This window comes from Falco punctatus, assembly GCF_963210335.1.
Source record: "Falco punctatus genome assembly, chromosome: 3".
NCBI classification, from domain to species: Eukaryota; Metazoa; Chordata; class Aves; order Falconiformes; family Falconidae; genus Falco; species Falco punctatus.
The window spans coordinates 14,539,978-14,560,841 of record NC_137582.1 but is presented as its reverse complement, the minus strand read 5'-3'; the positions used below and the strand labels follow the sequence as shown (position 1 = coordinate 14,560,841).

The following is a 20,864-nucleotide window of genomic DNA, read 5'->3' as shown; positions in this document are numbered from 1 at the left end:
GCCTTGGTGTGTATAAACACTCAGTTGCTCATCCTGCCATCTTATTAAATTCCTTTTTTTTTTCTTTTTTTTTTTTTTTTTTTTTTTATTTTTTTTTTTTGTCTGTGGACACTCCCCCCAGGCTTTCCAGTAAGCTTTAGGGAACACTGTACCTCTACAGCAGATGTGCCTTTGTCCTTCATAGAGATGTAACTTGCATTTAGGCTTACTGAAACGCTCTGGTGTCGTCGTCCCCAGCTCACACTGTGACAGGCGCTTCCATGCTCTGGGTGTGTGGTGGGCTGCGGTAGCTCAGCTCCTGTCCCTCGCTGCTGGGGCATGTTTATGGTCTGGCCCTGGCAACTTCTTGCCTGCCCTGAGCCCACTGGCCAGCCAGCCCCCATGTCCCAGCCTGTCGGTGTCTGGCCGTGCTGTTGCGGCCAGCTGGTCCCCACCACCTGCCCTTGCCAGCAACAGGAAGCCACCAGTGCCCCTCCTTATCCCCCATGCAGACCGTGGGAGTAGTGGTGTACAGCCCAGCAACAGCCATGCACATTGCGTGTCTTATGCATGTCATATGCGCAGGTCATATATGAATGTACACCTCTGAAGTGGTGTAGGGAAGCCGTGCTCTGAGAGGCTTGGGTAGTACATTTTGCTAAAACGCTCACTCTTAAACTGATCACTAGATTTGGGGCTTGAAAGAGTTTTTCTTAGAGTGGGGACCTTGGCAGCTTTTTCCTTTCTTCTCTAGTCTAGAGTATGGCTTTCCCCCTAGGATTTTTTTTAATATATTGCACTGGGTTCATTCTCTGTCGACAACACACAGGGCTTGCTCTTTGCTGGAGGCATCTGGTATCTGGAGAACGCAAAAGCTTGTGGGACACTTGGTTCCAAGCACAGTTGACAAGGTGAAGTGAAACAGCGTGCGAGGCCACGTTTACACACCTCCATAGACTTTGGATTCTGTGGGAACACAAGTATGACTTGGGCTATAATGTGAGGGGCAGAACACTCGAGGCATAGAGTAGAAGTCTTCAAACACCATTAGAATTCTAGGCTTTTATACTCTTTTGGTTTGGAGACATTTCTGGTGGTGTCAACGGGCTGCTAATTTGTGCTCAGGAAAACTTCTAAAAGATGCATTATACTTTGAACAGAAGATGTATTTAATTCTAGCACAGAAAATTCAGCATATGATGTAGAATAAAAAGGGTATTATACATTTAAATGAAGAAAGAATAGATATAGGAGCTAGTATGGAAATTTAGCAATTCTCTTCCTACTTTGGTACTGTTCTGTCAGCCAGTTTTCTGCACCACAGTTGTTTTCTTTATATAAACCAGGTCAGATGGCCTTTAGCATCCTTCCCAAAAGCAATAACAGTTAAAAGAAAACCTGATTAACTGGTAAAGAAAGCATTGAGTGTCTTGTAGTTAGAGGCAGGGGATGAGGCCTTTCTCTATTATCTCAATTTCTGTACTTTTTTTTTTCATTGGTTTAGCTGAACTTTGTATGCAAGATGAAATAAAGGAGTAAAATGAGATCAGCGTTCTGCAGTAATTAAATATTGCAGCTATGCTTCGGATAAAGTTGTTGGCTGAAGAGATGATGAGATAGTCACAAAGGAATATGGTGAACACCGGTAACGTAAGCCAGGCTCCTCGGCTCTCAGCCTAGTGCCTCTTTCTTTGTTGGAACTGACATTGAGTAGCCCAGTGCAGCGAGATGCCGAAGGGCGATAACCACATGGTAAAGGGGAGAAAGGTATTTATTGGCTTGCTTGAAGGAAAAGCAGGAAACTGTTTTGGAGAAGAGGGGAGTTCTCCAGAGTGGGGATGTAGCGTCATACGACTTAAACAGGGGCCAGGATTATTGTGCCACTCAGGAGGTACTATGATAAAATTCCAGAACTGTAAGGGGGGAAAAAACATGATATTCAGAAGAGGACTAGAGGTGAGTAAGCAGGTTGAAGCAACTAATGCTGTAACACTGCACTGGAAAGATTTAGTAAAATATTTTTTACAATTGGATTTGTGGTTTAGTGTGCTGTCCCTTCCAAATTCTGGGGTAGGAATTATGCAGAATCTCCTTGGGAATAACAGGATTCTTGAATTTTTCTATACCTTCAACAAGGTAATTCCATTTCCTATTTCTCATTCCCACCAGCTGCCTTTCTCTGCTCCCTCCCCCCCCCGCCCCCTTGAAAAGCTGAGACCAAGATTTTATTTCTTGAGTTCCTCTTTGCAATGTTTGGGGTGGTGTGGGGTGAGTTTTCATCACTTTGTGTTTGCTTTTTTTGACCTTCTATATGCATAGCTTACTTTGAGAAGTTTCTTTTTAATTTCTTGTAAATTCTGCTATTTCCCAATAGCTTTCCTGAGAACTATTCATACAGTTAGATTTAGAAACTAACTTATTAACTTTGTATAGTTCTCTTGTTTGATTGGGGAACAGATTTGCCATAGTGTTAGCACTTCTGTTTTGAAGAAGAGCTGCTTTGATATTCAAGTCAGTTGGACTGAGGAACTCAGAGACAGTGTGTTTCCTTAGGCTTATTTATAGATTTGTAAAATTTATTCTTCCATTTAATTTATACTGAATAATTTGATTTATAATAACTACAATTTGCATATTAGAAATCATACAGGTTTGTAGGTAGTGGTCCTACCATTTATTGGAAAAATTAATAGAAAGGATAACTTGAAACATAAGGAGCTTTGAAATATTTCTACACTTGTAGCTTCCCACCCTAAATTAGGATGGATGAACTCGGACCTTTGTCCTTGAGATTCTTTCTGTGTATATTCAAAATTTAATGCCTGTTTGACTGTGGTAGATGTAGCAGAGAGAGGAAACTGTTTTTTCAACAAAGTTGAGTTGCAAATCTCCTGTTCTTCCCAACCCCTGTCTCTTTCTATCCTGTTTCTCTTTGTTTATTGCAGTGATTTCTGATTTAGCATCATGGGAATTTAAAAAGAAAAATTTGCTGAATTGGAGTGGAGCTAACCCAGATAAAGGCTTGCAGGCTTTGCTGGAAAACGAGCCATTTATTTGTTTGAGACATGTTTAAAACAAAATTAAACGAAGTGTTAGAAGAAGTGTGACTGAAAGAATGAAATAAGTCCCTTGAATCATTACTTTTACCTCTGTTTTTTGTCTTTCTTGCCTCATTTCGTTATGAGAGCCTGGTGCAATTTCCAGACCCCTGTCTCTGTGAACACTCTTGCACAGTCTCCCTCTGAGAGGTATTAGAAGGAGCAGAGAAAAGGGGAATATTATCTTCCACTCCTGTCCCATTTTTCCCAAAAGAAGGTTCTGTAGTTCTCAGACTTCATTGGCCAGATAACAATTACCCCGTCATTTACTTTGGTTTCTATAACATTAGTGAGATGGTTATTTATGATACTTGAGAGTTATTTAGAAGAGGAAGCCAATATAAGCAAACATCTGCATAGGAAAGTCTATTGGTTACCTTGCTTGTGCCCTGGGAACATCAGTATCCACCAAAGACCTTCTAAAACTCTTGTTTCTGGTTGGTTGGATTTTTTTTTTCTTCCAAAACAAGCAAAATTAAATAACTTTGGCTCTTGTAAATGTTGTTTCTTCTCTGGGAAATGGCCAGAGGCATCTTTGCTTGCTTCTGCCTGTCCTCTCAGAGAGTGGAAAAATGGTTAATATGAAAAAAGAATGCAAAGTTGTGCCAGACCACACTTTTTTTTTGTGCTGGTCACATGCAGGGGCTCTGAAAATCACTTTTGCTATACCAATGAATAAATCATTCTCAGCTGGATATCATGGAGTGCAAGAACTGCTTGTAAAGTGAAAACTAAGGGAATAAAGCAGCTGAGAGTCTTTACGATCCAGAACTGTTGCTCTAGTGTGTATGCTAAGAAGGGGATTTGTTACCAAGTAATTTTTTTAAAAAAATGAAGTGTAGATCTGTTGCTCTAAGAAACCTCAGCAGGAAAGACTTGGCTATGATATCAAAGGAGCTTGTATATCTAATCTATTTAGATTATCACTGATTGAGGTGGGAGTGAGACACCACACTGTTAATAAAGCCTATGCAATTGCTTCTGACAGTAGCACTGGGGCTGTCCCTGTGCTGGGGTCAGTAACTGGTAGGAACTGTTGCTGTTACCAGTGTCCCCTGACTGTGGGTAACATACTACCTGTCTGCCTGCCTTTTTGAATTTACCTATATATATATTTTTTTTCTTGAGGCTATAAGATTAATAAAAGGTTTCAGCTTAAGATACACAAATTCAGGTATTGCCACATGAGATGGGTGTCTCCTCCTACAGTCTAGAGCAATTTACAATCGGTGAATTTGAGATCAACATCTGGTGTCATAACATTTAACTGAATCATGCCTGGACTTCTGTTACTTCTATTAATACAGCCTAGCACACTTTTGCTCAATTTTTGCTTTTCTTTAGCCAGTTGCTTTAATAAATACAGTGACTTAGTTAACTGTCTGGGGGCATTTGTGTTATATTGTCTACCCAGCCTTCAGTCAGGCCTTTGATACAGTCTCCCGTTAGATCCTCATAGCAAAGCTGACGAAGTATGGGCTGGATGAATGTAGAGGGTGGTGGACTGGAAACTGGCTGAACTGCCAGGTCCAGAGGGTGATGAGCAGTGTGATGGAGGCCAGTAACTAGTGCTGTACCTCAGGGTCAATCCTGGGCACAGCCTTGTTCAACATCTTCAGTAATGATCTGCGAACTGGAAGGCCACACCAAGCTGAGAGGAGTGGCTGGTATGCCAGTGTCACGCTGCCATCCAGAGGGACCTGGATGAAATGGGCCAACAGGAACCTCTTGCAGCCCAACAAGAGGGAGTTTAAAGTCCTGCACCCGGGATGGACTAACCTCATGGACCAGTACGTGCTGGAGAACAACCAGCTGGAAAGCCCCTTTGCAGAAAAAGACTCAGGGCTACTGGTGCACACCAAGTTGAACGCAAGGCAGCAACATGCTCATGCTGTGAATGGCATCATCGGCTGCGTTCGGAGTGTTGGCAGCAGGCTGAAGGAAATGAACCCTCCCAGCTGCTCGGCACTGGTGAGGCCACACCTGGAGTGCTGTGTCCAGTTCTGGGCTCCTCAGCATGAGAAAGACATGGATGTCCTGGAGACAGTGCAGTGAAGGACCACAAGGATGATGAAAGGACTGGAGCACCTCACACATGAGGAAAGGCTGAGCGAGCTCCCTGCTCCTGATTTTTTTTAGACTTACCCCCCCCCCCTTTTTTTGGGGGGAGGGAGGGGAGGGAAGACTACTGTTCCATAAATTTCAACTATTGCTTTGTATCAGTTAGTCATTTCCCACCTCCTGACAATGCTAACTAGTAATACCTATCACTTTACATGGGTATACAGAGAGGTTTTTTTTTGTGATTTCTTCCATTCAAACAAGTTTTATTTTTGATTTGGTGTGATACTAATCCAGAAGTTTTTCTCTAATATGTTTTAAGGCATTCAATAAATTAGTCCAAATGACTCGCCGTTACCTTTCTCCTTCTGTATTTATGTATGCTTCTCCTCAGGTGGTTTTTTTTATGGTGGGTTTCTCATGACAAGAATATTCTCCCCTAAAGACTCTTTTTTTTCTCCTAGTAATCAAAGTTCTGAATGTGTTGTGTAAAAGCTGAAAAGGTTTAGACTAAACCACATGTCTGTTCAAGCTCTGTTTCTGTGCTAAACTAAATCTTGACAGCTGGAGCAGGCCTTGGGCAAGGCAGGAGATGATCCATTTTTAAATCTGGGAAAAGCTCCATAGCTTTCCTTAACGCAGCCTCGGCTGAATTCCATCCATTGAACGCTACGGATGGCAGTTTATCTCTCTGTCGGTAGAGGTCATTCTGAGCCGTAATTTTTTTTTTAATGTACATTTTTTCAAGTCCTGTGGAAAGATTACAGTTACACCTGAAAAACAGCAGAGAAGAACCTGAGTATTTCCATTCATGATAGTTTAACTCTTCTGACCAAAATGTTACTACAGTAGTTCCCCTTTACAACTGATGGACGTGTTCTTAAGCAAGTTTGTAGATTCACATAAATTAAATCTGGGAGCTAACTGTTTGAATGGAAAATGAGTATGTTTTCCAGCTTCCTTCACTAAACTTCCTGCTGCTCCCCTAAATACTTGTGTCTATGGTTCCATTATTGATGCTTTTCAGTCTTCTATTTCTATATTTACTGCTCTTCAGCAAATTGTTCTAATTAATTTTCCTTAACTCTTCCTCATTCAGTTCTGTAAGTTCTTGAGTATCTTTTTCTTCAAACTCAACATTTTGTGCAACATTTACTATTTGAATTACATCATCCTCTCATTTCTCAAATCCTCAAAAATCATGAGTCCAGCCCTTCCATAGTGCCTTCCAAGAATCATTAATTGTCTTGCTACAGGAATGCAGCAGCTGCAAGAGCAGGAGTGCAATGTGGTGTTGCAGTACGGTGCATAATTGAGCCTCATTGTTGCTGTTCTGCATGGCACGCGGAATTCTAGTTCCTGCACAGAGATGTGATCAGGAGACAAGTGGTGTGCTACTGAAGATGCTGGGAGACAAAATCCATTTGAGTGGACAGTGAGTTTGGAGACTATGGCTGTATATGGTAAGAAGTCCCATCAAGCTTGCGTTGAGCAGGAAGGTTGTAACAACGCTACTAGAGAAGAGCAGACCTCTGGGATGGACAGAAAAAGGTAAAAAAAAAAAAATAAAAAAAATTTCCAAACCTCTGACAGCCTACCTTCCAAGCAACCCCAATAAGGAAGGCCTTTTGTATAGCACAGTAGAAGAGGTGGGAGAAAAGATCTATCATTTATAAGAGTAAATGTTCTATTCTAGATTTCTTATAGGTATGAAATTTGAGATAAGATTACACGTTGAGGCACCGTCCTATAGCAGTATGCTATTACAGCCTAATGTTTGGCTAGTGCTATCTCAGATAAGATATGGTTACTAATTATATGAGTGTTTATTTATAGACCGCTTTCAGCTCAAAGTGAAATAGATTGATTTAAACTACTGCTTTAATTACACCCTTATTAAATCCTCACTTGGCTTTGGTACAAGGTGTGAAATTAGTTTGTGCTTTGGTTACCATGCAGCCCAAAGAGAAAAGTAGAGGAAAACTCAAAGGGAATGAGCTTGGGGTGGGGGCAGGAGGTGTCTGTGCAGAAAATAAAGAATTGCCCCTTTACAGCGGGGAGGGTGACATCTACTTGCTGTTACCAGAAAGGGCTGCATCTTTGTGACGCCAGGTCTCCATTAGGCATGAAGGCTTTTCGAGCTTGTTACAGACTTCGGTACAGGACACTTTATGTCTGGTTGGGGTGGGTAGTTCAGTTTTTCTTGGCAAGACAGTGTCTACTTCTTATCCATATGCAGTCGGCCATTGATTATTACTCGTTTGGACAAGCTGCAGCTTTCCTGAGGTGTCAAGACACTATTTACTTTTAAGAACATGTGGTACTCAAACAGTGTAAAGTGACTTTGCCTAGGGCCCCGAGATGGGCAAGCCGAACTACAGTGGCAGCAGAGTGGCAGTGCCGGTTATGGCATAGCGGAGGTCCTACAATGCATAATCATTGGGATTTCTCACCACTTCACCTACGATGTATGTCACTAAAACCACACGGAGCAGCAGCAAAAGTGGTACTGAGTGAAACCCACAGGTTCATATAGTTCAGCACATTGTCTCTAGAAGCAGCTGGTGGCAGGTGGGCAGTTCTGAAAAACAATATCCTCCATCCTCTGGTGTTTCTAAATTGCAGGTTTCTCAGAGCTGACTCCACATGGGTAAATCTGGTGTGATCTGCAGCTTCCGTGACAGTACCTTATATCTGTTAGCAGACAATCGTTGAAGAAAATCCTGTAAGTATTCAGGACATCTGCCTACCATTATATATGGAGGGAAATAACAGGGGAGGAGTCCATCCCTCACCTTGTTTACCAATGCAAGACAGGACTTAATCCTGAAATGAAGAAAACTTGCATTTAGCAGGACCTGAAAAGTAACTTGTGAATAATAATAATAAAAAAAGCAGCCTTAGTCCATGACTAGCACTTAGATTCCTTCCCATCTGCTTGAGTTATCCCTTGTGTAAAACTTCTTCTTCCCCCCTGCCCACTGGATGTGAGGATTCAGGATTTGTAGTTATCCCAAATTTCAGGTGGCTTTAAAGCTCCTGATTACTTGTTTCCATCTTTGCTCATGTATACTTCTTTGAAAGTTAGATTTTAGAGCTAGGCCCTTGATGGCTAAGATTTCATTACTATGTCTTCTGTAATTGTAGGACTGTGGGTTGGTGTTCCCTCCCCCCCATTTCTGTGGAAAAGTATTTGAATCTATCGTCTATGTAAATGCCATAAACTACTCTTGCTGGGACTACCCTTTGTAGAAGGGCACTGTCATCTTTACTGCTGTTGAGTTTACAGTTTTTGATTTGTTACTAGCTTTCTGTAGAAGGTCTCTAGAACATCTTACTCAGTTAGGTAAGAGTGCAGATTCAATGAGACCAGTCCAGAGTAGTAATGCTCTGCTTTGTTGGGACAGGTTTAGGAAAGTAGCTCTTCTCCATGCTATCTGATTTTGCTCTTACTAAGTTTAAATTGTTGCATAGATTTTCTGCAGTTACTGTCTTTGGATTAGTTATTACTGCCTGTAGGGCCATTTGTTAAAGGGAAGCTGAATTCTGCAGGCTTGAGGGCCCACCCTGCTAGAACCAGCTGGTTTTGTGATCCTCTGGGCCCATATCCAAACAGCAGCAAGGCTGCAAGCATATCCTCAGTGCACGCAGAGAGACGCAGCCAAACACCAACAGAGAAACGCAGCCTGGGGAGTACCTTTCCAGGCACCACAAACTCACCAGCAGCAGCCACGCAGGCAAGAACAATATAAATGGCTGGTCCCACGAGACCAGCCCTTTTTATCCTCTGTGCTCCCCTTTCCGTTTTCCCATTCTTGTCCGATACACCTTGAGCCCTCCTTTTTCTTTTGGCACCTTTGGCCCTTCTCCTAGACAGTCCATTCTAAGTTTTACACAATCCTACAATGCTTCTCAAGTATCATTATTATCATCGTCATCCATCTCCTCCTCCTTTTCCTGTGTACCTGGGTGTTTATTACTTATCCTTATTCTTGTCCTAGTCTTTCATGCTCACACATGCCCCAAACCAGATAGTGTCACAAACCAGGTAACATCATAGTCTACACACCTGTGCCACCTTAACAAGCTGCTTTTTACATTTTTTTTAGATGCATTACTGTGCTTTTTATTTGGCTTGCTGTAGTACTTTCCTGTTCCTGTCTTCAGCATTTCACTGTAATTTGCTCTTTTCCATTTGCTTTTAACAAGATACAGTTGTCAGCTATATGGTAGTCTCCAGTAAAACTACAATGCCCAAAAATCAGTGTTATGGAGTTTTATTTCATGTCTTGCAAGTTTGCACCTAGAGCTATGTCCCAATACGACACTTACTTCCCCTCCACACTCCCAGTAGCACGCCTTTGATTTACTGGTGCTATACAAATGCATTTAGCTGCAAGATTCTTTCTTGCCAACCTTCTACCTAACCAGTTGTACTCTATTCTCTATTTGTGCAGCCTTGAAGATCTTTGCATTATCACTAAAAAACAGAGATAGTTTTTTTTTTTGTTCCTATTTATGGTAGAATCTCCACCCTAAATAAATTTCCTAAGTTAATGATGACATAAAGCATCCTTCCAGCACACCTAAAAAGCAAGGAGAGCTGTTAAGTTCTGAAAATTATTTTTTGGTTGTCTTTCTCAGCCTTTACTCCAACTGCAGCATCTTACTGGAGGTGATTGTGTGCTAGCTCTGTGGATACTTTGAGTAGCTATCAGATATCAGACGCTCTTGCGTGAACACCTCTTCTGGACCTGCATCTAGTAGAGCATTTGGAATTAGGCCCTACTCCTTTGCTTCTCATCAGCAGGTTTGTCATTTAAAAAGCAAAGCAGCTGGACAGATTCTCTAGTTCTGAAGCTCTTCTGAATATGCTTGCTGTTAAGACTTCTGGGCCACCTTCCATCACAGCAACAATCTCTGTCCTCCTGTCCATACCCCAACTGGAACTGGGGCCAGTAACACAGACACTTTTGGGAAATCTCAGCTGCAGATAAACGGGTGTGGATTGCCCACCCACCAGTGTATATGCAATGGGTGGGTGTGGTACGGGAGGCTTTCAGGCTGGCATTTTTAGGAGATGCGTATGTAACTATGTACTTTTGTCTGAGGAAAATTATGCTAATGACCTGCTTCAAATCTTACAAGGATGCCAGTGTTCATGAAAATGTTTACTTTTGTAAAGTGGTAACTATTGCATATGTCCGAATCGTGGCTCTGTTGTCTTAGGTAATAAATAAGCGCAGATGTGTATATACATATAACATAGTAAACCTGGCCCAAGAAAATGACAATCTAAGCAGGGGGGGGGAAGAGCGATTAAAACCATTTGTAAAAAATTCCATTTTATAGGGGAGGACCTGTGAAATCTATTGTAGGAGTTTGTGTACGTCAACACTTAAGACTCTTGACCCCTCCAAGCTGGACTAAGACAAGACTGTTCCTGCAGTACCATGCGGTGTGCCAAGGTCTCTTGTCCAGCTGTACCTGCAAGTCAACCGTTGCACAGGATGGAGAGTGAGGCCAAGGTCTAGCATGACACTGCCTCTAGAAAGAGGAATTCTGCCCTCTTCCCACTGAGGCCGTTTTTCTCTGTGCTGGCATATCCTGGTGGCCATTCATTGATCCACGCTAAGGAGAACTTGTTTGGGCTACATGAAATGTGTTAACTTTTTAAAAACTTTAATCATGTAAACAAACTAGTGTTTATTTTTCCTTAAGCAGAGCCAAATGAAGAAAGCCAAGAGGCTTAAGCTCTTGCTCCTATCCCTGTGTTTTGTATTGTATCGGCTGATGAGCAGGGCCCAGGCTCTGCATTGCTTCCAGGCTACTCCTGTACCAGCCACCTACTTGCCTGCGTCCAGGTGTTCCTTCACACACACAGACACGCTCCCCCATGCACCCCTGGCAACTGGTCAAACTGGAGCCAAAGCCTTAGGGCTGGCACTCCATCAGCTCACCCACACCCATGAGGCAGCAGGCACCACAGAGCTCGGCAGTAGCAGAAGGGACCAGTCCTCACTGCCACAGGCAGTAGCATCACATCGGGCAGCCTTTACTGGCAGGCTCGGGCACGGAGCACACAGGCACCAACAACGCAGAGGTACATTTTGTGCCCAGTCGGCCCCTGGTATGGATGGAATTAAGAGTGTCTCTGTAGTTAACATCAGTACTGTCTTAAAGCTTGTAACACTGAACAGCACCTTGTAGGTTTTTTTTCCTCATCCTTGACTTTACCTCCCTCCCCTGTATGCCATTAAGCTGGGCACTGTTTTTTAAATAGGTGTCAGTGATGAGCGTGATAACTAAAGCACATATCCCACAGATATCATCTCACTTGTTTGCCCCTGTTTCCTTTCCCCACTATTATAGCTTCTCTGGAACAGAAACCTCTCCTCCTCTCCCTCCCCACCCCAAGAGAGAATCTGCCACTTCCAAAATAAGGAGTCCCTTCCAACCTACATAAGAGATGAAGCTAACAGCTGCTGGTTTAGGTTCTCTTCCTCCCTGTTCAGCACAGATGCCAGCTCTCTACCAAATTTACGAGAGTAGCATGTGCTCATCTTGATGTTCCTGCAGCTGTCAGTGATTTAGGTGATCAGTGATTTCTGCACACAAAAGCAGGAAAATCACTAGTATGCCTCCTACCTTACAGGGTGACTGTATGTCAGAGGAACCAAAGTGTTGATACAGAAATTGCAGGCTTCACACAGGGCTAAACCACATTAACTAAAGGTTCTAAAATGTAAAGTAAACTTTATTATCCTTGAACCACAAAATAGATTTCTTTGGTTGTACAAATTTCACTAGTTACAGTCTTGATGCGCTAATTTTCCCTCAGAGTCTCTCAGAAGAGAATGGGAGAGAACCCAGAGCCTGGCACCAGGTACCGCAAAGGGAAAAGAAAAAAAGAATCACAAGTTAGTCACCAAAACCAATCCAGGATTGTTTCCAAAATTGCTGTTGTTAAAAAGCAAATGCTAAAATCAGATTTAAAAAGGAAAAGCTCAAATTGCTGATGATGGAAGCAGCCTTAGCTGCAGTTTGAGATTATCAGAGTTCCCCCTTCAAAGCTCTGTAAAATTAAAACATATGAAGTCAGTTAAAATGATCCACTGGATTTTGGCATGAAGGGAGATTCTCAACTAAAAGAAACTGCATCCAGTTCTTTCATTCAGCAAATATACAAGCAGAAGTGCCTGTCACTCCCAAGCCACTTTGAGTCACTGAAAGGCTTAAGGTCCAACTCTGGTCTTACTGCTGGAGGGGTTCAGCAGAGAGCACCAATGTTATCAGGGTAGACAGATCAGATTACTGCCAAGCTCAGATGCCTTTCTCCTTACTAGAGGCATTAAAAAAAAAAAAAAAAAAGAAAGAAAGAAAAGAAAGAACAGAAAAAAAGAAGAAAAGGGATGTTTTACTTCAGTAGTGGGCAGCAGAGACTGATTTCAGAGCGATAAGCAGCATCTGTCTCTTCCACATCTGCAGAGCTCACTTGATACAGAATCTGTTCACAGCCCTTGTTCCACTCATGGACACCAGGAATCACACCCCTGCTCCTTTTTCATTTTCTTTTTCTCCTCTTGCATGGGCAAGCATGTATCTTCCCTGTTCTACATGGAAAGGGGTCTGAAGCCAACAAGTTGGCAAAGAGTAGAATTGCGTAGTTATTGCAAGGTATAGGCCAGACCCACCCTACTTCACTGTGCTCCCTGCCTGGCTGGCGCTCCTTGAAAGCCCCACACTGCGCACCCCCGTAACGTCACGTTTCATTTCACAGCTAGCGGGCAACACAGTGGACTCACCCGCTAGTATCCTCCTACCTGTAAGACCCCATGACTCCTAACCTGACCCCAGCATCGCCACTTCCTACCCTTGCCCATTTCCTGAATCCTAACCCGCTACCTTATCTGCTGTTTACACCTCCTATCTCTGCCACCATATCCTAATCCCCAACTATTCTGCTCTCTACTGCTGTCACACATGCACACTGCTAGACTCTTGCTACAGCTGTTCGGCTCCTTTCTTGTTTCTGCCCTGGTTCACCAATTCAGCCGTGGTGCTGACAGAAGACAGATACCTGGCCTCCTCTGCCACTCCGTGCAGTGTGCTTGCAGAGTGGGTCACACCGCGTGCGAGGGATACACGCAGTTACGTGTAAATCCGGGTAGGTACCTGTCCCCCAGAACAGCACTAAATACTGGCAGGAGCAGTTTGCTACGTGGGATAGATTGCTGCGCTCACAGAGGCAAGTGGCACAGAGCTGGCACAGGCTCCTGCTTATCCAGTCGTCTTTGCTTGAGCACACAGGTGTCAGTGTCAGAGGGAGGCACTTCGCTGAAAATTTTTTTTGTTTTCTTTTGTTTTTTTTGCCTCCAAGCTACCCATTTCCACATACTCCCAAAAGAAAGTGAGGTGACATGGTGTGGGAGGTGGAAGGAGATGCTTTTTGGCAAAAGAATGGAAATTAAATAGGAGCAAAGGCAGGCTGGACCTTCCTTCTAATTCATACCAGAGTAGAAGCTCCCACATTAACCACTAAAAAATCCAAGTTGAGGAAATAACAGCTGGAGCCCAACACACTCTCACACTCATATGTTCTCCCTGTCCTACCCTTCCCCCACACACAATATTTACAGGCTAACAAGCTGCAGCTGCCCACTGTCCTACCCACACCTCCTCTCAATTTGCCATCAGTAAGTCTAGTATTGTCCCATCTTGTTTAGGACATGCCCCAGTGCATTATTGGGTGAGAAAAGAGGGCGGTTCACAGCCTTGAAGGAAGTTAGTTGACCACAATGCTCCCCGGGGTGCTCAGTTCCCATCCAGAGTCCAGGAGGCAGCAGTGTGGGCAGTCCAGTGCTATCCCCGGAGCACAGGAAGCTCAAAAAGCCTGTGCTGGGCTATTCCATCGCCCAGGTGCATCAGATCTTCTACGTCGGGACAGCAGCCTCCAAACTGCGCCGGCTGTGTCGGAGTTTGCGTTTGCTGCTGTACAGGGCCATTTCTTCAAGTGCTGATGAAGTCGGTGTTGATGAATCACGCGTTACTAACATGTCCTCTTCCTCTGGCTGCCCGTCCTGCTCCTGGGGAACTGTGTAGACAAAAGAAGTTAAGTTTTTAAGAGCCAGCGTTAAGTATATAGCTGATCCAGTTAATGCTGACATAAGGGTGCCGAATTTGAGACACGGCTGAAGTCTTGGTGATTTACAGTAATCCCACGGCCAGGACTTTTAGGTGATCTGTAGCTCAGGTAGCGACTACTGTGGATTCTGGGAAGGAAGTCACATACGTGGGAAGATACCTGTCCCTAATACCCACGATTCACTGAAAATTATTGAAAGTGCCAAGCCTTAGGAAAAAAATCAAGTATACTGAAAGGACCCAGGTGTCAGCCAGTGCTCCAACCATTTCACTGGTTTCAGTAGAGCAGCATGCACTGAAGAGCAGTGTGACCACCAGTATGGTAATGCCACAGCCAATGAGAGACGTGAGCATTTTGGCCTTGCTTAATGCTGAAGTCACACGACAAAGTCCTTTCTGTAAATTTAAGACTGTGACTTGGGTTCCTTGCCGAAAGAACTTTCCAGGAAAGATCCTCTGGCAGGGCAGACTCTCAGTTAACTTGGTCTTTTAGGATGTGTTCTGTACCTAAAGCACACTGCTGTTACAGTGGCTCCTCACTCTCCTGAAAGGAGCTGGTAGAGCTTATCTGATGTGCTCTGACATACGCCTGGAACATCTGCCCTTTGCCATAATTTGGCTGGAGCAACTGCTGTGAGATACTTGCGTAAGAAGTTCCACAAAACCACAGATTTTTCCCTTCGAGTGCAAACTGCCTCCTGGGAAGCCTCTCTAAAGTCTCTGAACATAGCACAGGACCTCAAATACAGAAATCTATGAAGATACATCAGATCAAAGGTGCAAAGTCTGCTCAGCTGTACCCAGTGGCCCACCCTCTGCTCTAGAGCCAGACTCCAAGATGCAACGTCCCCCTCGTCACAGTACCCAAGTGCGAGTAGTTGTTACGGTTCAGAATGTTTCCTGAACTATTAACCCCAGCATTACCCCGTGGTTTGAAAAGGTCTTAGAAACAAATAAATGCGTGTGACTGATCTCACACCTTGAAAGGGTAGTGGGATTGGTAAACAGGTGACTGACTTCCAAACAAGGCAAACGGGTACAAAAGAAAAGCATGGGCACATGCAGATCAAAATCCAGACTGGGGGGGCTGGGGGAGGAAATATGGCTTAGAGGGAAGTCATTCCTTTTAGACCCTCTTAGACTAGAATTTACCAAAGGAGCAAGCAAACATGCAAGTCAAGTGATCTCAACACACCACACAACTTTTAAAAATGTTTTGATTGTTCCTCAGCCAAAGCTCTTACTGAGAACAAGCTGCCAAGGGGTAAGGCAGCATGTCCTTCAGTGGGTAAGTAGTTTAAACACAGGAAAAGCATAGGAAGATATGACCTGCTATCACATCATAGAGCAGCTGTCTGTATTAGGGTCAGTATTTGGTAGCTAACAAGAAAGAGTAGAAGTGATGAACACTGTATTGAGAAAACCTGCTGACGATACCGAGCCGTGTATCAGGGCAGTCAAATGAAACTCAACTACAAAAAAAGGGTACTAGGATTTTACAGAGTTAACTGGGCAGTGGTGTGGAAGGTGAAATTTACTGCAAATGTGAACAGATTCAAGAAAGAAAGAAACAATTCCAAAATTGAAGACTTCTGGCTTAGAAAGCGCCAAACCGCAGATTGTTGCAGCCTGTAGTATTCTGGGAGGAATCACTTTATGCTTTTCTTCTTTTATGTTTTTTTCTTGGCATTCCCAGTGGCTCACATCAGACACAATATCAGACTAGCCAGAACCTCGTGCTGACCTAGCAAGTTTATTTGTACGCTACTGGATGATACTTAAGATCAGTAAAAGTAATATAATCCCAATTGCATATAAAATGCAGCATCCTTAAAATAAGATTATGGTTCTGCAGTCATTAGGGGGAGCTTTCTGAAAAGACCGGCACACTTCTCAACAATACCATTTCACTTTGGAGGATTAGATATCGGAAAAGATGGGAGAAGGTACACAGCACCTTCTGCCACTGCATAAACTCATCAGATACCTGCACCTGCAATACTGCATGCAGCCCCGTTCTACTTCTCTACTTAAAAATGGTAAGGATGAAATAAAAAGGGTCCAGAGTGGGTAGCAGAATGATTCTCACAAAGAAGAACTAGGATTCTTCAGCCTGGAAGAAAGATAACCAGTATGATATGGTACTGGCCTACATAAATGGTACAGAAAGAATCAGTAAGACACAGATACTCACTGCATCCCAGAAAACCCAAGGAAATTATCATGAAACAGAATTACAGTAAACAAAATGCCTAATTGTGGAACCCAATGCCACAAAGCATCAAGAAAGATTAAAAAAGAATTAGGATAGTGTTACAGAGGATCATTCCACTGATGATCTAGATACAATATCTGGCTCAAGACACCCCTACTTAATAGGTGATTACAGAAAATTGAGAATATGCATCTCTGCAAGCTCATTTTCTTTGTTTCTTATAGTCTTTCCCAAAGAACTCACTTCCCGCCAGACAGGATACTGGTGTATTCTGAGCCAGTACAGGCCTCCTGTCCCATGAGAGAAATCAGAAAACACTAGAAGAGAGCACAGGCATTGCAACTAGTATAAATCTAGAGATTCTAATTTTGTGAAATTTCGGCATTTTGGTGGGAAAGAATCTCTAAAATGGAAGTCTGGAGAACAAAAGGGTGGACGCAAGTCTTTGGAGAGGTGACTAAAAAGGCTGGATGGGGATAAATTAACGGTATGAAAAGGTGGAGAGATAATCTTTCATTCCTACGTGTACATGAGCTGCTGAGCTGAGTCCTAGACTCAGTAATTATACAGTACTAATTAGTCCAGTGTAGGACTAAAAGATACTTCTCCTGTATGAATTGCTGTAGATATTAGACATCCCAAGTGGACAAAGACTGTGAGGACAGAAGTAGTTTCTTACATACCATAAGCAGGTACCCAGTAGTAAGTGCAATACAAAATTATCAAGTGTGTATTTCTGCAACCTGATGGCTACAAGATAGGAAAGACTCTAAATCAAAGTGAACTGAAAAAGTTATGTCATAAAGCAAACACATCCCATGGTGCCGCCCTAAAAATGTTATTATGAAGTTCAATAAATTCATGGCCTCTTGCAAACCTTGGAATAAATGTTTTTAAACACATTTAAAAGATGATGACCATGAAGTCATTGAGTCTTTAAACTAAAAGACGGTAGATTTAGATTAGATATTACAAAGAAATTCTTTACTGTGAGGGTGGCGAGGTGCTGGCACAGGCTGCCCAGAGCCGCTGTGGGTGCCCCATCCCTGGGAGCTCAAGGCCAGGCTGGACGGGGCTGGGAGCAGCCTGGTCTGCTGGGAGGTGTCCCTGCCCATGGCAGGGGGTTGGAACTGGATGGTCTTTAAGGTCCCTTCCAGCCCAAACCATTCTGTGATTCTGTAAGTCAGACCTGAGAATGCAAAGATTCTTAGAGCTCATCTGCAATGGACAAAAGAAAATGGTGTGCTTTGACAAGATGTTCAGAAGAGAGAGTTGCTAATGCTTTCCAGCAGTCAGCAGTAAGATAACCTTGGAGTTTCTGTTATAATGCTCTTCTAGCATAAAATTTAGGAATTGCTTATGAGTTTACCCTATGATCAAAAAAAGCCATACATCCATGACCAAGGATAATTCTGCTTAAAATCCCAGTGTGTGTAGAGGTGTACAGAGAAAAGGTGTCACTAATCATAGCAATCAGATCTCTTTAAAGCTGTATTAAATACACACAGCAGTGAAAGGCCTGATAGGATATGTCAAAGTGGTGCCTGAAATGCTGGGAGTTGCAAATGAAGCTGTGGGAGTGGGAGGGGAACGCACACACAGTGCTGTTTCGAACGAGTTCAGCATATACTCCTTTGATATTTGGTAACTGGTTTCCTTTCCTCTTCCTTCTACACTGAAGAAAAATGGGAGTAAAAAGCACTCTAATAGTCAAGTATTTTCCCAGGTATTTTATTCCAACTATTTTCTCCACATATTCGGAGAAGGGTATCTGAAAAGAGACAAAACCAAGCCTAGCAGGAAGCTGGAACCGATGCAAGAAAAGGATCTTTTAAATTCCTCATACAGATTTTCTAACTTGCCAGAATCTACGTAAAAAATAAAAGCCTGTATGTTGGCCGGAATGCTACACTGCCTGGAAGAATGAGGCTGGGCAGAGAGGGTGGGGAATCTAAAAAAACACTTGAGAGCTTTGTCCCATACGCAAAGAGCTTAGTTGCATCCTCAGCTGCTATCCTTCCAAACCGATTTTGGAAAGCCTGCAGTTTTTTGGTGCCTCACACACATCACAGCCTCATGCAGTGGTGAATTAAGGATTAAGGACTGGGTTAAGAAACTCTTGATAGAGCATCACACTCTTGATATGGCTTTTATTCTGTTTGAGGGCAACAAAGAGCAATGCCAGGCAACTGCGAGGTCTGAAGCCCCTAAGCAATTTCTGATTATTTCCCAACCCTTCAGTGCCCTCCTAGTTATGTACGCTGACTGAAGGGACTGCCTCAAAAAAATATCCTGGGGCTGAGAGGTTTACTCCAAGCGATGAGGAACAGCTATTGTTCTCTGCAAGGAAGTTTTTCTTGAGTATCTGTGTAGCAGAACCTCCTTCTAGAAATGGCCCCCACATGGATCAGCTGTCTGGAGTGCAGCCTTTCTCAGAGAGATTTACCAAGGTAAGAGATAAATTTTCCTTGCCTAAAATTAAAGCGGGGAAAAAACAGCTGCAAACAGGTAGAAGAAAACCAGCATCAACTGCTGAAGGCAAGAGAAGTACTACGAAGGCGCAGGCCGGCCCTGCTCCACACTACTACTACAGCCACCTAGAATGAAGTGAGAGAGAGTCTGAGCCTGTCGATTATAGCTGGGGACAGAAACACATCCCGTAGTTAGGACAGCCTGAAGAGCCACAGCAGTCACAGCTTTAATGACTTTTTATTTAGGTAACCATCCACGCAGACCCACGAGCACACACTTGGAGAGTCGCGTGGGTACTCTCAAGCACCCAAATGCTCTCGAGTCTTAAACCAGGATGAATTTATTTGCAGGTGCCTGCTGCACGCAGCGAGGTTCTTTGCTCTAGCAAAGGGGGCGCAAGGCAGACCCTCAGCAATGGATGTTACCCACTTAAAGCAGGGGACAGAGGCCAAAATTCCCATCCACATTCTACCAGCACTCTTTATTCCAGAACACAAAACCAGAAGAAAACGAGGCATGCTTGTTACACACCATTCTCAGCAAATTAGCCATCGCTAAAGCACAATGCAAATATCCTACCCAAAACTGAATGTGGCAAGTTTGGAGGTTTCATTCTAGAATGGACAAAATAGGACATTCATTCAAGAAGCAAGAAGTTCAAGTCCTCAGGGTTGATTCCACAAGCAGACAAAGGGGAACCTTCTAGAACTGTGGCAGGAAGCAAGTAGTACAAAGATAACCATGAGCTTACCTGAGTTATTTCTGTCATCTATGTGTCTGAGATCATCAGCTGCATCAGGTGACTGCAAAAGAACAGAAGACATGAGCATCCACCTCTGTAACACTAGTGCCAGGTAATTCCACACCTCCAGCCTTCCAAAACACTACAGAGAACCTTTCGCCCCAAAGGCACTGGTGATACAGCAGCCAGGGCATGACCTTCAGTAAATGCACACGATTACAACATTAATCCTCTGCGCTGAAGCCAAGCAGCCCGCTGCCTGAACTGCAGGATGAGGTGTGTGGCTGCCCATCACAGCTCTCCTCCTTTTCCTTGTGTATGGCTAGGGAGGAGAGGATAGGAAGCAACATGAAAGGCAGCAAGCGTAAAGACTACAGAAAATGAGTAGAAACATGGGGGGGAGAGCAAAGACATGAGCTACATTTCCTTGAGAGTCCTGGATCCTAATTCTCCATCTGCACAGTTTGCAGGCCTAGCTTCTTAGGCAAAATCTACGTTCTTCTTTATATTCAGGTGTGTAGAGAGAACTGAAGTGGGATAGGAAGCAGTTACATTCCAATGGATGGCAGAGACAGCTTTGGAGAAATGGCTAAGTGAAACCATGAAACTCCACCAGCTCCTGCAAATTTTAAAGCCTTCGCAAAATGAAGGCCACTCCAACAGCCAGAGCTGTCTGCAGCTCATCAGACCAGAGTGACAACACCATGAGAAAACGACTTTGCTCATGGTCACAAACTTGAGGTGGCTTGAACACCAGCACTACTCTGGGGACAGGCGTAAATGTGCCAAGCTGCACATGTTTTGCCGACATAAGAGAATTTCATCTAGCTGTATACAGTGCTTCAAGGACAGAAAGATCAAACTGTTCTGTTGGGGTATTCTGTTTGCTTCGAAAGCGGCTCCATTTGTTACCTGCACTATTCTTTCTAGGTTTGCACACAATACTTACGCTGAGCCGAACATTTCTCTGAGCTACACAAACGCAAGGATAGGGTTTCAGAAGAGCTCAGTATTCAGCAAGTTTAACGCTGCCAAACTCATCTGAAAGTTCTGGCCACTACTGATCAAAATCTGTCTTTCAGGGGTCGTCTTGCTCAGCTCAAGAGCACAAGTGAGGAGTAGCTTAATTTTTCTTTAGTTGTAGGATAAAGTA

General features: G+C 43.5%; 1 protein-coding gene and 1 long non-coding RNA gene across 41 annotated transcripts in view; one reads left to right on the top strand and one right to left on the bottom strand.

The window, feature by feature from the left end:
- Positions 1–12,341, top strand: LOC308061556. The gene is made up of 2 exons (XR_013927272.1): positions 1–9,845; positions 10,216–12,341. It is a non-coding gene; the product is annotated as an uncharacterized lncRNA (long non-coding RNA).
- SCRIB (scribble planar cell polarity protein) overlaps positions 11,855–20,864 on the bottom strand; it is a gene marked incomplete at its 5' end in the record, with an annotated part of 116,403 nt that continues 107,393 nt past the window's right edge. For all 40 annotated transcript variants that reach the window (XM_080381617.1, XM_080381655.1, XM_080381625.1 and 37 more), the window contains 2 exons: positions 11,855–14,232; positions 19,721–19,772. In XM_080381617.1, coding sequence (XP_080237743.1) covers positions 14,072–14,232; positions 19,721–19,772 — 213 coding nt within the window. In that variant the 3' untranslated portion in view covers positions 11,855–14,071. The remainder of the gene's footprint in view (positions 14,233–19,720; positions 19,773–20,864) is intronic.